Consider the following 16,022-nt stretch of genomic DNA (forward strand, 5'->3'; position numbering starts at 1 on the left):
AAAAGAAAATGTCAATAAAAGAGAATAAATATTACTGGGGCTATAAATAAAATAATACACTTATGATATTGTTATCAATTTGTTGGAAGAGTATCAGTAATCAATTTAATACATTTTGATTCACTGCGGTGTCCGTGCGCTGTCTATTTAACACGCTTTATGCGTTTTTAATTAATTATCTGCTGGTCAAACAAATATTATTGGGACTATAGGTTTATGAAAATGTCTTTATGCGATTTTAATTAATTATCTGCTGGTCAAATAAATATTATTGGGACTATAGGTTTGTGAAAATGTCAATAAAAGAGAATAAATATTACTGGGGCTATAAATAAAATAATACACTTATGATATCGTTATCAATTTGTTGGAAGAGTATCAGTAATCAATTTAATACATTTTATACTCACTACGGCATTCGTATGATGCCTATTTAACACTGCTTGTGTGGAATGTTTGTATCTCCATTATCTGCTGGTCAAACAAATATTATTGGGACTATAGGTTTATGAAAATGTCTTTATGCGATTTTAATTAATTATCTGCTGGTCAAATAAATATTATTGGGACTATAGGTTTGTGAAAATGTCAATAAAAGAGAATAAATATTACTGGGTCTATAAATAAAATAATACACTTATGATATCGTTATCAATTTGTTGGAAGAGTATCAGTAATCAATTTAATACATTTTATACTCACTACGGCATTCGTATGATGCCTATTTAACACTGCTTGTGTGGAATGTTTGTATCTCCATTATCTGCTGGTCAAACAAATATTATTGGGACTATAGGTTTATGAAAATGTCTTTATGCGATTTTAATTAATTATCTGCTGGTCAAATAAATATTATTGGGACTATAGGTTTGTGAAAATGTCAATAAAAGAGAATAAATATTACTGGGGCTATAAATAAAATAATACACTTATGATATCGTTATCAATTTGTTGGAAGAGTATCAGTAATCAATTTAATACTTTTTGATTCACTGCGGTGTCCGTGCGCTGTCTATTTAACACGCTTTATGCGTTTTTAATTAATTATCTGCTGGTCAAATAAATATTATTGGGACTATAGGTTTATGAAAATGTCAATAAAAGAGAATAAATATTACTGGGGCTATAAATAAAATAATACACTTATGATATCGTTATCAATTTGTTGGAAGAGTATCAGTAATCAATTTAATACATTTTGATTCACTGCGGTGTCCGTGCGCTGTCTATTTAACACGCTTTATGCGTTTTTAATTAATTATCTGCTGGCCAAATAAATATTATCGGGACTATAGGTTTATGAAAATGTCAATAAAAGAGAATAAATATTACTGGGGCTATAAATAAAATAATACACTTATGATATCATTATCAATTTGTTGGAAGAGTATCAGTAATCAATTTAATACATTTTGATTCACTGCGGTGTCCGTGCGCTGTCTATTTAACACGCTTTATGCGTTTTTAATTAATTATCTGCTGGTCAAACAAATATTATCGGACCTGTAGGTTTGTGAAAATGTCAATAAAAGAGAATAAATATTACTGGGCTATAAATAAAATAATACACTTATGATATCGTTATCAATTTGTTGGAAGAGTATCAGTAATCAATTTAATACATTTTGATTCACTGCGGTGTCCGTGCGCTGTCTATTTAACACGCTTTATGCGTTTTTAATTAATTATCTGCTGGTCAAATAAATATTATTGGGACTATAGGTTTATGAAAATGTCAATAAAAGAGAATAAATATTACTGGGGCTATAAATAAAATAATACACTTATGATATCGTTATCAGTTTGTTGGAAGAGTATCAGTAATCAATTTAATACATTTTGATTCACTGCGGTGTCCGTGCGCTGTCTATTTAACACGCTTTATGCGTTTTTAATTAATTATCTGCTGGTCAAATAAATATTATCGGGACTATAGGTTTATGAAAATGTCAATAAAAGAGAATAAATATTACTGGGGCTATAAATAAAATAATACACTTATGATATCGTTATCAATTTGTTGGAAGAGTATCAGTAATCAATTTAATACATTTTGATTCACTGCGGTGTCCGTGCGCTGTCTATTTAACACGCTTTATGCGTTTTTTAATTAATTATCTGCTAGTCAAACAAATATTATCGGACCTGTAGGTTTGTGAAAATGTCAATAAAAGAGAATAAATATTACTGGGGCTATAAATAAAATAATACACTTATGATATCGTTATCAATTTGTTGGAAGAGTATCAGTAATCAATTTAATACATTTTATACTCACTACGGCATTCGTATGATGCCTATTTAACACTGCTTGTGTGGAATGTTTGTATCTCCAACACGGAAAGCCTGGCTGTCTGATTAGTGATCAGTACAGATACATTTTAACAGGTGCTAGCTAGTGGAATGTTTGTATCCCCATCACAGAAACTCTTAGCAGCTGTTAGCAATTATAGTACTAGAATCCTTCAAGCTCACAGCAGAATAATGCTACAGAAACACAGCCTCATTCTCCCAGTGGTTATCAAATAAGGCTACTCTTAATATAGCATATAAACAACTAATATAAAACATTTACTGGGATAATATTCACTGCATCAAATACTGTTATTAACAAATTAAACTATATCAAAAAGGGAGGGGGAGCAGGCACACAGCTGCTGTCAGCAGGCAGGGAGGGGTAGGGTTACACACTTTGATACACTTTGATAGGGGCGTGTCCACCTGTCAAATTGAGTTTGATGAGTAATACCTCTGCTACACTACTTAGCTACCTGATAGGCTGTGCTAGACCATACATTCACTGCAAGGCGTTATAGGGAAACATGCACAGCCTTCACTCTCTGACTGTTGCAGTCTAAGGCCAGTCTCACATGTCCAGATTTTTCCAATACCGGAAGAAATGGTCCCGGAGCTATCTGTGTCCGTGTGTGCACGTAGGCCATCTGTGTGTCATCCGTGTGCTGTCCGTGTGTCCGTGTTTATCGTCCGTGTGCTGTCCGTGTGCTGTCCGTCTGCTGTCCATGTGTCTGTGTCCGTGTATTGAAACAATTTGTTTCAATTTTAACTCTATGACTTTTAAAAAAGCACACGGACAGCACACGGACGGCATCCGTGTTTACACGCACCCATTGACTTTAATGGGTCCGTGCGATCCGTGCGCTCCCACGAACACTGACATGTCTCCGAGTTTTGCACACGGACACACGGTCCGTGAAAACACGCTGACATCTGCAGAGACACATTCATTTTATTGTGTCTACGTGTGTCAGTGTCTCTGGTATGTGAGGAAACTGTCACCACACGTACCGGAGCCACTGACGTGTGAAACCGGCCTAAAGCAGTGTGAAATAGAGCCGGGCCATTTTTATTGCAATCCTTCGCAATTCAAAGTGCAAACTGTTCAAATTCTCAGGACCTGCAAATTTGAGGATATTCAACCTGAAGTCGATCCGCAGAGGACTAATTCTCTCATCGCTAATAATTACTTTTCTATACTTTCCTGTGATAACAGTGAGCTGTCTGGTGACTCTTCCTAGCACTAGCTGAAAAATGGCAGATTTCATCAGCCTATTGTGTCAGTGACCAGTGTGAGTATCTCTTGTAATGTGGTGACAAGAAAAATTAAAAAAAAAGCCAAAAAATGTGTGTTTTACATAAAATTTTCTGACAACAGAATCAATATTCAATATGAATTTACCCTAAAACTGTACAAATTAATTTGTATTGCTGAGATTAGTATCTGCTCAGGTGTACTCATCGTCCAATCACTGGTATAGAGAGGTGGAGATTTCACTCATTCACACATTTTCTTCATTTCATATCAGCCCGTAGTCCATGAAGGTACCAATGACTGCTCTGCAAATGATGCTGACAAGGGTATTGCTGCTTCAGGGGAGATATTCTTGACTATCTTTTGCTCCTTCGTGCTCTTCTCTTCAGCGTAACATCTCATTGCACACAGAGCTAATGGCCTCTTTAATAAGCAGCGTTTACATCCTGCAAAGGACAATATGTGGAAATGCAAAATCCAACATGACCAACTGGAAAAAAGGCTTCTCCATAGGGAGTGGATGTATCAGGTGAGGACATATTAAATATTCTATATACATATATGGACATTTATAGAAAAAATTCTATATAGAAAAAAATTACGATATAATGACACACATGCTGATAGATAATTTATCTATCTATCTTTATTTGTCTTTCTTTTGTATAATCGTGTTAAGGAGTATTGGATAAGTGTGCATTTCTTATAATCCTTTTTACTTCACGTTATTTTTATTTCAATATTTTGTCTTCTTATTTAATTTATAATTTAGGTTTATAATTTGTAAGGGTAAAATAATATCTTTAGTCACTAGAAGGTTGCAATTTTAGTGCTAATATCCTAAACATATTTTATGGTTTTATAGATGTGTTAGTTTTTCTTACTTTATTTATTTGGTTCTGGATATAATATAGATCGATGTGTTTCTTATATATAATTTCTCATAATAATTTTTCTTGTCTTTTTAGTTTTACTTAAATTTAAAATGATTTTTGCTATGTAGTTTAATTTAAAATAAATATTTTTTATTATTTGATTATTTAGAAGTACTCTTGATTATTTTTAGTATTAAACTGAATTGTATTTTAAATTTGTAGAGTACAATACAGTGTATATTCAGATGACTTGTTTCTGTATTATTATTTTTTATGAATAATTGATATGTGTTTGCTAGTGTCGTGCAGAGCATTTTTCTGCTCTTTTTCATATTACAGTGCTTTGTCCTTCGGTCATAGATTAGGGCTTATAATGTTTATTGCAGCTGCAGCTTCCCCTTCACACTCCAGTAGTTTAAAATGATGACTGCAGAGCCAAAGACGTAGAAAAGGCACAGCCTCTCCATATGGCAGTCCCCTTATTTACACCCTTTTCTTTGTTTTATTACATTTTTTACAGCTATTTGAAGTCTTTTTCTATTACAACTTAATCTATAGAAATGTCTTCGGGTAGCATGACCTTTGTAGCAGCATATATTAAATAGAGGACATCTATATATGTCTATATATTGTACCAATTATGACACCAAAAATGTAAAATTCTATTGCCAATTTAACCATAAGTGAATTAACATGAGATAATATTTTATAGATGAAGGAAGATACTAAGCTGCTCAGAAGCAGATTTCTTTTGGACTCCTAATTCATGTATAGTATGTGCTTATCATAGTTTGAAACACAACAATTCTATGAATTGCGATGCAGTACATATTACCAGCCAAGATCATATACTACAATCAAATCAAATTAAATTGGACACTTCAGCTCCATTTCAGCCTACTCTCGCAGCCATATCCATTTGAACTGTCTATTCATCCATTTCCCATGATAATTATCTCCTTAAAGAAGTCAACCGTGGCCAGTTTATTTAAGCTATGATCTTAACACCAATTGTAAAATCACTAGAGATGAGAGAACTTGTGTCGGAAAACTTTCGCCAATCTCAAAATCAGCACGAATGTACTGTAGCACATTCAGATTCGTGTTCGGTTTCCAGAGCTTTTTTCCACAAAATCGGCAAAATTTAGTCACAGATTGGTAAATTATCGCGTTTCCACGAATGCTTTTGTTTTGACTTTGTCTAGGATAGTGGTGCTGTATGATGACGTGGGGATGTGTTTTATGAGGGGAGGGGGTGTGTCTAGATCAGGGGAGAAGTGGGGTGTATTTTTTTTTAAATAACTTAATGTGTGTTCATTCTGGCAGAAGTCATATGTCTCTCTCCATATAGAAAGAGGACATCTTGTTTTGATGGCGCTATTTTCTCAGTGTAACAGCGCAGAGAGGCCGCTCCAGCTGCTGCAAGTGAACTTGCCATTTAGTTAGATAGGGTTCTTGTCCTGTGTGAAATCGATCTTCCAGCATCTAACTAGCTTGTGCTAATAGTGTTGTGCAGACAGGAGTCCACATTTCCTACTAAAAATCATTTGGGCTAAAACTGTTGCACTCAGGAATCAGGAGTCCCTATTTCCCTATTTGCTAATCAAAATTGTTATGCCTAATATTGGAGTTCAGCCAGAAGGTCCCATTTGCTAATCTAAATCGTTTGAGCTAAAACTGTGCTGCAGTCAGGAATCAGAAGGCCCCATTTGCTAATCAAAATTGTTAGGCTTAATATTGGGGTTCAACCAGGAGGACCCACTTGCTAATCCAAATAGTTAGGGATAAAACTGTGTTGCAGTCAGGAATCAGGAGGCCCGATTTGCTAATCAAAATTATTAGGCCTAATATTGGGGTTCAGCCAGGAGGCATCATTTGCTAATCTAAATAGTTTGGGCCAAAGCTGTATTGCAGTCAGGAATCAGGAGGCCCCATTTGCTAATCCAAATCGTTAGGCCTAATATTGTGCTTCAGATAGGAGGCCCCATTAGCTAATCCAAATTGTTTAGGCTAAAACTGTGTTGCAGTCAGGAATCAGAAGGCCCCATTTGCTTATCAAAATTGTTAGGCTTAATATTGGGGTTCAACCAGGAGGCCCCACTTGCTAATCCAAATAGTTTGGGATAAAACTGTGTTGCAGTCAGGAATCAGGAGGCCCGATTTGCTAATCAAAATTATTAGGCCTAATATTGGGGTTCAGCCAGGAGGCATCATTTGCTAATCTAAATAGTTTGGGCCAAAGCTGTATTGCAGTCAGGAATCAGGAGGCCCCATTTGCTAATCCAAATCGTTAGGCCTAATATTGTGCTTCAGATAGGAGGCCCCATTAGCTAATCCAAATTGTTTAGGCTAAAACTGTGTTGCAGTCAGGAATCAGAAGGCCCCATTTGCTAATCCAAATCATTAGGCCTAATATTGTGCTTCAGCCATGAGGCCCCATTAGCTAATTCCAAATCATTAGGCCTTATATTGGAGTTCAGCCAAGAGGCCCCATTTGCTGATCAAAATTGTTTGTGCTAAAACTGTGTTGCAGTCAGGAATCAGGAGGCCCCATTTGATAATCAAAATTGTTAGGCCTAATATTGGGGTTCAGCCAGGAGGACACATTTGCTAATCAATATCGTTAGGCCTAATATTGGGGTTTAGCCAGGAGGCCCCATTTGCTAATCAAAATCGTTAGGCCCAATAATGGGTTCAGCCAGGAAGCTGCATTTGCTAATCAAAATCGTTAGGGCTAATAGTGTTTTTCAGGCACACTATCTAAGAAAATAAATACTGATTGTTCATTTAGTGACAGGTGACTGACAGGTCTGGGCCTAAGGTTGTGAAACAGCTCGTTAAAAGAGAGGCAAGGGTATATACAACATGAGTGTAAAAATCGAGGTTCTGGTGGAAGGAGGAATAGGCTTGGTGTTCGACGCGTACGTGGGTTAGGTGATGTTACTGAAAGTGCAACTGAACAAACACCGACTCGTCCTATCAAAAGACAACTGACAACATCTATTACTGGATGGGCTACTGGATTTCCTTTCTTTGACAGCAGCACAGTGGTATGCCTTGTAGATGAGGGTCAGAAAGAGCATGTGCTCCAGTGGATGGAAATCACTGCACCAAGTGGTCTCTCCTCCTCTTCCTCCACCTTAGCATCACACACAGTACAATCCTCAGAGGTGGCAGCCAATCCCCCTTGTTTCCCCCATGTAACAACTTTCCAACCACCCAACTGACTGTGGGGAACCACAGCTGGGCCCATCTGCAGAGCTGGTCACATTCTATTCCATGGGAATCAGAGGTCTACTCTAAAATTCACTAAATCCAGAGGAGAAAAGCATCTGCACTGATGGCCAAAATTTTGTTCTGTTGGATCCAGGGCTGGACGAAGTAGGGTCCGAGCAGAATCCAGACCCTCATCACCAGATATTAACCCCCCGGGGGTGGAGGTGATACTGATGAGACTCTGAGGTGCACATGGACTGTACAGTGCTGTCAGGGCAGGAAGAGGAGGAGGGTGACTGTCAGGGTGAAGAGTAGGAGAACAGAGAGGATGACAATTAGGTTGTAGATCCCACTTAGTGTGATCCCAGAGTCATGCAGCTGAGTAGCTCAGCAGTGGGGGTGAAGGAGGAGGAAGATGAGGAGGTTACGTTGCGGTTTTCTTCACAGACATGGAGTGATGCAACCATGACAAGCACTGCATTCTCAGCCACAAATGTGGCTGTGGACAGCATCGGTCCCAAGTCTGTAGTTCACAGGGGCAGCAAGAGTTGCCTAGCCTGGGTCTTTTTTGAGACAGCAAAGGATGACCTAACTCACGTTATCTGCCAACTTTGCAGAAAACGACTGTAGAGGCAAAAATTGCAATAATTTGACTACTACATGCAAGAACTGGCACATGTGCGATCAACATGCCTTAGTCTGGGAATCACACGGCACTAAAATGCAGACTAGCTGGCCTCGCCAATCAACGGCCATCCTAGCAACCACATCTGCTGCTTCTTCCTCCTTTGTCACCATGCCAAGTGTTCTCACACAAGTCTCCATCCGCAGAACCTACACTTGATTACACACTACAGTCCAGGTAAGTGAGAGCCTATCATCTGTTATGGAAATGGACATGCTGCTGGATCCTGGTCACGTGACCAGGATCCAGACGGGACCTCTATTCTATATGGGTAATTAACTTCCCTCTATTGCACTTTTTGTATATGGATTCAGGGCGATTATAGCAGCACTGATAATGCGCTTATACTAGTAAGGTGTGCCACCTGATATTGGTAGATACTAATGTACACACGTTGGCAGCATGCTTGCTGCATGTTTACTAATTAGCAACTACTTTTGTTACTGTCCCGGTCTGTGTTTTTAGGTCATTATTTGTATCTATAGATTTAGTCACAATCTTTACAAATTTCTATATGATAATATTGTGTATGTGAAAATTATATGTTTTCAATAAACTTTATATTCTTGTTTTACTCTTTTGGCCATTTTTTGACTCATGGTTCTCCTATATTGGTAAAATTAATGAACATGCTGCGTTTTTTATCGCAATGCGTTTTTTTCGTGGAAAAAAAACGCATCATGTGCACGAAAGTTGCAGAATGCATTCTAAATGATGGGATGCATAATGTATGCTTTTTTTCACGTTTTTATAGCGAAACAATGCGGAAAAAAACGCAAAAAATCTGCAACGTGTGCACACAGCCTTATTCTAGATTTTACAAGTTGAATATCTTAGTATACAAATCTAAAAATTCCTCTGATTATCTAGTAAATCCACCACATGAGGATTTCATATGATATTGATATTAGTAAGTATAAGTGTAGTGAGAATATAAAGCAGTGGGCGATTTAATAGGGTCATTTACTGTGTGAAATGACCATTATAGTCATTCACCTAACTAGACTGGATAATGCTTATCGTATTCCTCCTTCTGCCACTTGATTTATGTTGCCAGTCAGTCAGCCAGTCTAGCTCTATGATTAAAGTCATTAATGACATGGTCTGAAAATAAATAGGGTTTTGTTGATGAAGCCCGATGTGTTTGGAATAATGGTAATAAATAAGATTATTTTTAAATGTGACCTTTCCTTTCCATGAATAATTTTAGTACGCACAAAAAGGTATTGTGGATTAGCAGTTAATAAATTAGTGCACAGCTAGGTGTAACATAGGGAATACACCCAGGGCTTTTTTGCCATTATGTCCATCATTGTATACAGGTCCTTCTCAAAAAATTAGCATATAGTGTTAAATTTCATTATTTACCATAATGTAATGATTACAATTAAACTTTCATATATTATAGATTCATTATCCACCAACTGAAATTTGTCAGGTCTTTTATTGTTTTAATACTGATGATTTTGGCATACAACTCCTGATAACCCAAAAAACCTGTCTCAATAAATTAGCATATTTCACCCGTCCATTCAAATAAAAGTGTTTTTTAATAACAAACAAAAAAAACATCAAATAATAATGTTCAGTTATGCACTCAATACTTGGTCGGGAATCCTTTGGCAGAAATGACTGCTTCAATGCGGCGTGGCATGGAGGCAATCAGCCTGTGACACTGCTGAGATGTTATGGAGGCCCAGGATGCTTCAATAGCGGCCTTAAGCTCATCCAGAGTGTTGGGTCTTGCGTCTCTCAACTTTCTCTTCACAATATCCCACAGATTCTCTATGGGGTTCAGGTCAGGAGAGTTGGCAGGCCAATTGAGCACAGTAATACCATGGTCAGTAAACCATTTACCAGTGGTTTTGGCACTGTGAGCAGGTGCCAGGTCGTGCTGAAAAATGAAATCTTCATCTCCATAAAGCATTTCAGCCGATGGAAGCATGAAGTGCTCCAAAATCTCCTGATAGCTGAAACACAGTGGACCAACACCAGCAGCTGACATGGCACCCCACACCATCACTGACTGTGGGTACTTGACACTGGACTTCAGGCATTTTGGCATTTCCTTCTCCCCAGTCTTCCTCCAGACTCTGGCACCTTGATTTCCGAATGACATGCAAAATTTGCTTTCATCAGAAAAAAGTACTTGGGACCACTTAGCAACAGTCCAGTGCTGCTTCTCTGTAGCCCAGGTCAGGCGCTTCTGCCGCTGTTTATGGTTCAAAAGTGGCTTTACCTGGGGAATGCGGCACCTGTAGCCCATTTCCTGCACACGCCTGTGCACGGTGGCTCTGGATGTTTCCACACCAGACTCAGTCCACTGCTTCCTCAGGTTCCCCAAGGTCTGGAATCGGTCCTTCTCCACAATCTTCCTCAGGGTCCGGTCACCTCTTCTCGTTGTACAGCGTTTTCTGCCACATTGTTTCCTTCCAACAGACTTACCATTGAGGTGCCTTGATACAGCACTCTGGGAACAGCCTATTTGTTGAGAAATTTCTTTCTGGGTCTTACCCTCTTGCTTGAGGGTGTTAATGATGGCCTTCTTGACATCTGTCAGGTCGCTAGTCTTACCCATGATGGGGGTTTTGAGTAATGAACCAGGCAGGGAGTTTTTAAAAGCCTCAGGTATCTTTTGCATGTGTTTAGAGTTAATTAGTTGATTCAGAAGATTAGGGTAATAGGTCGTTTAGAGAACCTTTTCTTGATATGCTAATGGAGCGCCCCCACACCGCCGCAGGGCCGAGGGGTACCCGGAGCCGGGTCTCTAGGTCTCAGTCCTGGGGTTGTCACGGTGGCTAGACCCGGTCCGTGGCCCTGTCTGTCAGTGGGGGACGTCCGGTGCAATAAGTGGTGTTGTAACGGTGCAGTTGTGGGGTGCAGGTCGCGATAAATAATGAGGACACCAGGTTGCAGTCTCTTTACCTCTTTACTGAAGATCTCTGGGTCCTCAATCCAGAATACGGCTCACCAGGCTGCGCAAGTCCGGCCGGTCCAATGACACTTCCAGAGTTCTCTTCACAGGAGGAAATCTGTGCCTTCCCCCTAGCGCTATGTGTTGTAGTCCTTCCCTGCTAAAGTACCCCACAACTGTTGTGTCTGTTTCTGATGTTCCCTCACAACTCGACTAGATGATGTTCTGCTAATCCTCTGTCCCTCCCTGAGGTTCGGGTAGGAACGGCACCCGTTTGACGGGTAGGCCTGGAGTTCTTCCGGGACCCTAGAGACGCCCCTCTCCCACAATTGCCTCCCAAGACTTCATAGGTGATTTGAGTTAGACAGCCCGCCTGAGACTGACTGTCCTGCCGCTGTTTGGAGTATTGCTTGAAGCTGAATGTCGTTCTACTCCCTCGGCGTTCCGGCCACCGGTATTGCGCCTCAGTAGGATGTTGCTTCGGTCTTACAGCACGACTCCTACTGGTATTTCTCCTTTGCGTGATCCAGTTTCTCACTCAGCACAATCTATCTCTCTTCTAATCCTTTCTTGGGCACCGCCGCTACCCGGAGCAGGCACGGTCCCGTTACGTTCGTTCTCGTTGCCAAGCCTCTGTCAGGATCCCACCCCTGACAGAGACCCTACTGTATCTTCCCCTACAACACCCTCTGCCACAAGGTGTTGCCTGGTTCCAACCCAGTCAGCTTTCTGATCTAATTTCCTGCCTGACCCCCAGTTTACCCACTATGGTGGGGAGTGGCCTAATGAATAGTACCCTTAGCTCCCCCCGGAGGCCCGGCTGTGAAATGTATTGGTGTCTGTGATACCTGATCAGATGAACTCCTTCAGTGCCATCGGACGCACCATAGCTCCCCATAGTGGCGGAGCCACAGTACTGCAACGACCAGGACTCTGGGGCGCTGCACTCCCCCCTGGTTAAACACAGTACTCCGGGACTGGGAAGAAAACAACAATACAAGTTTAGCAAAAAGACATACAATTTTTGTTGAGTGCAAATAACAATACGTATACTTGAACAAACTTCCCTTTATGGGAGGTGAGGACACTTGAACGTTACAAAACATGGTTAGCATTAAACATTATAAATTACAGGCTATAAATAACTCCTGTTACCCAACCGGGTATTCTATTAAGTGCAAAAATTGCTGAACAATACTTTAACATTGCCTTTAAGGACATACACTCTGTATCCACCAAAGACCTTCCTATAATCACATTATAAGGTAAGTTAACTTTTTCATTCTCCTTCTTTGAATCTGCAGGACCGCCTGTCCTATCGGCACCAGACCTACTGCCTCTCCTTTCTGTTACAGGACCGCCCCGTTCAGCCAGGGCCTACTGCCTTTTCAACTACTATACACAGTATAGAACATAACATTACTTTCAGTTTTAGAGCACTGAGCCATCTCTACATGACTCCTATGAGGACTCAGGGTTTACCTTCTATCCTAACTATCTATCAGCATTATCAAAAACATTTTCTATCGAACATTAAACCTTCTCATTATCTTTCTTTCTATCATGCATGCTGGACTCCACGTCTATCCCTACGGGTCCACTGCATCCTTCTTCTACCTTTCACCTTTTTACTTCTCAGAGCACATCATCAGTATTTCTTCACATTTAACTAATTAAACACATATAACTTTCTCGTACAACATTATCATCACTTTTCTCTCATCAACATTATTGCTACTTGTCTTAAGCAATATTTCTATCGAAATGCGGCAAATGAACATCCCCTTTAAGAGAGGACCAAGTCTCTGTGAGGTAGCGTATTTTCTCAAGCTACCAGTCCATACTCAGCAAAGGTTCCAGTGCGGTATCTTCGCAAAGAGTCCTTCTTTAAGTAAAACCAGTAGGGAGCGCCTTTAATAAGGTGCAAACTATGTACAAGAAGTTCGGATCATGCACTGTTCATGATTTCAGCAGTTTTTAAATAACATAGAAAAAATAGAAAATAACCAAAAACAATAGGGATCCCGGGTCAACAAAGAGATCCCTTTTAGAGTTAACCCTGGACGGGTTTTAGCAGCAACATAAAAGCAATAAAACAGTAACTATTTACATGTAAGAAAGTACAGTAAAATCTTACTGTGGTGGTCTCCGATCTGGCCTCACCAGGCCAACGGATCGCACTGGTGAGCCAGGAAGCAGTTCCGGTCCAAGCAGCGATAAAATCCCTCGCCGGGAGGCCCTTCTCGTTGGCAGGTGCACACGTTCCTCCGGGGCACGGCGAGGCCGGGCTTCTCGAGGTTCCGTGGGGCCGGGCTCTGCTGCTTTCCCCACGGGATCTTCTTCTTCCGGTGTTCCGGCAGCAGCCTGGAGGGCAATGCATCGCTGTACGCCTCGCGCCATCCAGCCAGCCTCTCCCGTAGCCCTCCTCCATCTGGTGTAAGTCACCGCATCACCTGGCTCCAGGTCGCGGGGAAATCTTCCGCTGCAGGGCTCCACCTCCTCCCGATCCACGTGGATTTGTAGCGGCTTCCCGATTTCTTGGATAACCCCGCGTCCATATCGGGGGTTGAAGGAGACCACTACACCCCAGTGGGACGGCGGGATCTCCGGAGCTCTGACCAAGTCAATCGACGCTGCAGGCTGGGGCCGGCTCCGCCATGCTGCCATCAGACGCCGTAGATGCTCGGCGTCCGGCAAGATCTTCAGGTCCGGCGTCTGTAGCGTACCTCCAGCCGCGGCCAGGCGGGAGGGAACATGGGACACTGGGGACAAACGGATCTCCGTGGGCTGGCCTAGCCGAGTAAGCACGCGGGCATCAGCCTCCAGCCGGCGGGCTAGCTGTCGGGCCTCGGCTGCAGCCACACACTCCTCAGACAGCGGCAAAGGGGGTCGGCCCACCGGTGGCTCCGTAAGGGTCAGGCCCCGCAGCGTTGGCGCCTCTGGGGCTGTGTCGGGCTGCGCAGCCTCAGGCCGGATCGGATCAGTCCCACGCGGGATTCCTGGTGTCGCCATCTTTGCCTTCTCTCCAATGTCCTCTTCCCGCGGTCTCTTTCGTGGGTGGCCCCGTCTCCATGGTCTCCACTCTCCAAACAGGATCAGGAGGCGGACCTCGGCCGTTGACGGACACGTCCTCAGGACCAGGAAATGTTTAGACTGGGCGGCCATTGCCCTTCGCGCTCTCTAGCTTGTCTACGCCCACTCCACGCCCCTCTTCTTCTCCTGCGCCTCTCCTCAGTGCTGCAATGGCGGCGGTTTTGGCGGCAAGTGGCGCAGCACACAGTCTTTGCAATAAAGTACAGTCCAAGCACAGTAAATCACAGTTCCAAGGCACACATGACCTGATTCTTCAGGCTTAAGTAGATCCTGTTCGTGACGCCAAGTTGGAGCGCCCCCACACCGCCGCAGGGCCAAGGGGTACCCGGAGTCGGGCCTCTAGGTCTCAGTCCTGGGGTTGTCACGGTGGCTAGACCCGGTCCGTGGCCCTGTCTGTCAGTGGGGGACGTCCGGTGCAATAAGTGGTGTTGTAACGGTGCAGTTGTGGGGTGCAGGTCGCGATAAATAATGAGGACACCAGGTTGCAGTCTCTTTACCTCTTTACTGAAGATCTCTGGGTCCTCAATCCAGAATACGGCTCACCAGGCTGCGCAAGTCCGGCCGGTCCAATGACACTTCCAGAGTTCTCTTCACAGGAGGAAATCTGTGCCTTCCCCCTAGCGCTATGTGTTGTAGTCCTTCCCTGCTGTGCTTACGGAAAGTACCCCACAACTGTTGTGTCTGTTTCTGATGTTCCCTCACAACTCGACTAGATGATGTTCTGCTAATCCTCCGTCCCTCCCTGAGGTTCGGGTAGGAACGGCACCCGTTTGACGGGTAGGCCTGGAGTTCTTCCGGGACCCTAGAGACGCCCCTCTCCCACAATTGCCTCCCAAGACTTCATAGGTGATTTGAGTTAGACAGCCCGCCTGAGACTGACTGTCCTGCCGCTGTTTGGAGTATTGCTTGAAGCTGAATGTTGTTCTACTCCCTCGGCGTTCCGGCCACCGGTATTGCGCCTCAGTAGGATGTTGCTTCGGTCTTACAGCACGACTCCTACTGGTATTTCTCCTTTGCGTGATCCCGTTTCTCACTCAGCACAATCTATCTCTCTTCTAATCCTTTCTTGGGCACCGCCGCTACCCGGAGCAGGCACGGTCCCGTTACGTTCGTTCTCGTTGCCAAGCCTCTGTCAGGATCCCACCCCTGACAGAGACCCTACTGTATCTTCCCCTACAACACCCTCTGCCACAAGGTGTTGCCTGGTTCCAACCCAGTCAGCTTTCTGATCTAACTTCCTGCCTGACCCCCAGTTTACCCACTATGGTGGGGAGTGGCCTAATGAATAGCACCCTTAGCTCCCCCCGGAGGCCCGGCTGTGAAATGTATTGGTGTCTGTGATACCTGATCAGATGAACTCCTTCAGTGCCATCGGACGCACCATAGCTCCCCATAGTGGCGGAGCCACAGTACTGCAACGACCAGGACTCTGGGGCTCTGCACTAATTTATTGAGACAGGTTTTTTGGGTTATCAGGAGTTGTATGCCAAAATCATCAGTATTAAAACAATAAAAGACCTGACAAATTTCAGTTGGTGGATAATGAATCTATAATATATGAAAGTTTAATTGTAATCATTACATTATGGTAAATAATGAAATTTAACACTATATGCTAATTTTTTGAGAAGGACCTGTATGTCCTGTGAGAGAATAAACTGAAAAAGTATTGCATTATAATGGGGGTTG

At 42.4% G+C, this 16,022-nt stretch overlaps 1 protein-coding gene across 1 annotated transcript in view; it reads left to right on the forward strand.

Annotated features, from left to right (window-relative positions):
• Nucleotides 1-3,882: 3,882 nt before the first annotated feature.
• Nucleotides 3,883-16,022, forward strand: part of MTHFD2L (methylenetetrahydrofolate dehydrogenase (NADP+ dependent) 2 like) — a 121,014-nt gene continuing 108,874 nt past the window's right edge. The window contains exon 1 of the mRNA XM_077261988.1: nt 3,883-4,079. Within this exon, the coding sequence (XP_077118103.1) occupies nt 3,967-4,079 (113 nt within the window). The 5' untranslated portion in view covers nt 3,883-3,966. The remainder of the gene's footprint in view (nt 4,080-16,022) is intronic.

This window comes from Ranitomeya variabilis, chromosome 1 (assembly GCF_051348905.1).
Source record: "Ranitomeya variabilis isolate aRanVar5 chromosome 1, aRanVar5.hap1, whole genome shotgun sequence".
NCBI classification, from domain to species: domain Eukaryota; kingdom Metazoa; phylum Chordata; class Amphibia; order Anura; family Dendrobatidae; genus Ranitomeya; species Ranitomeya variabilis.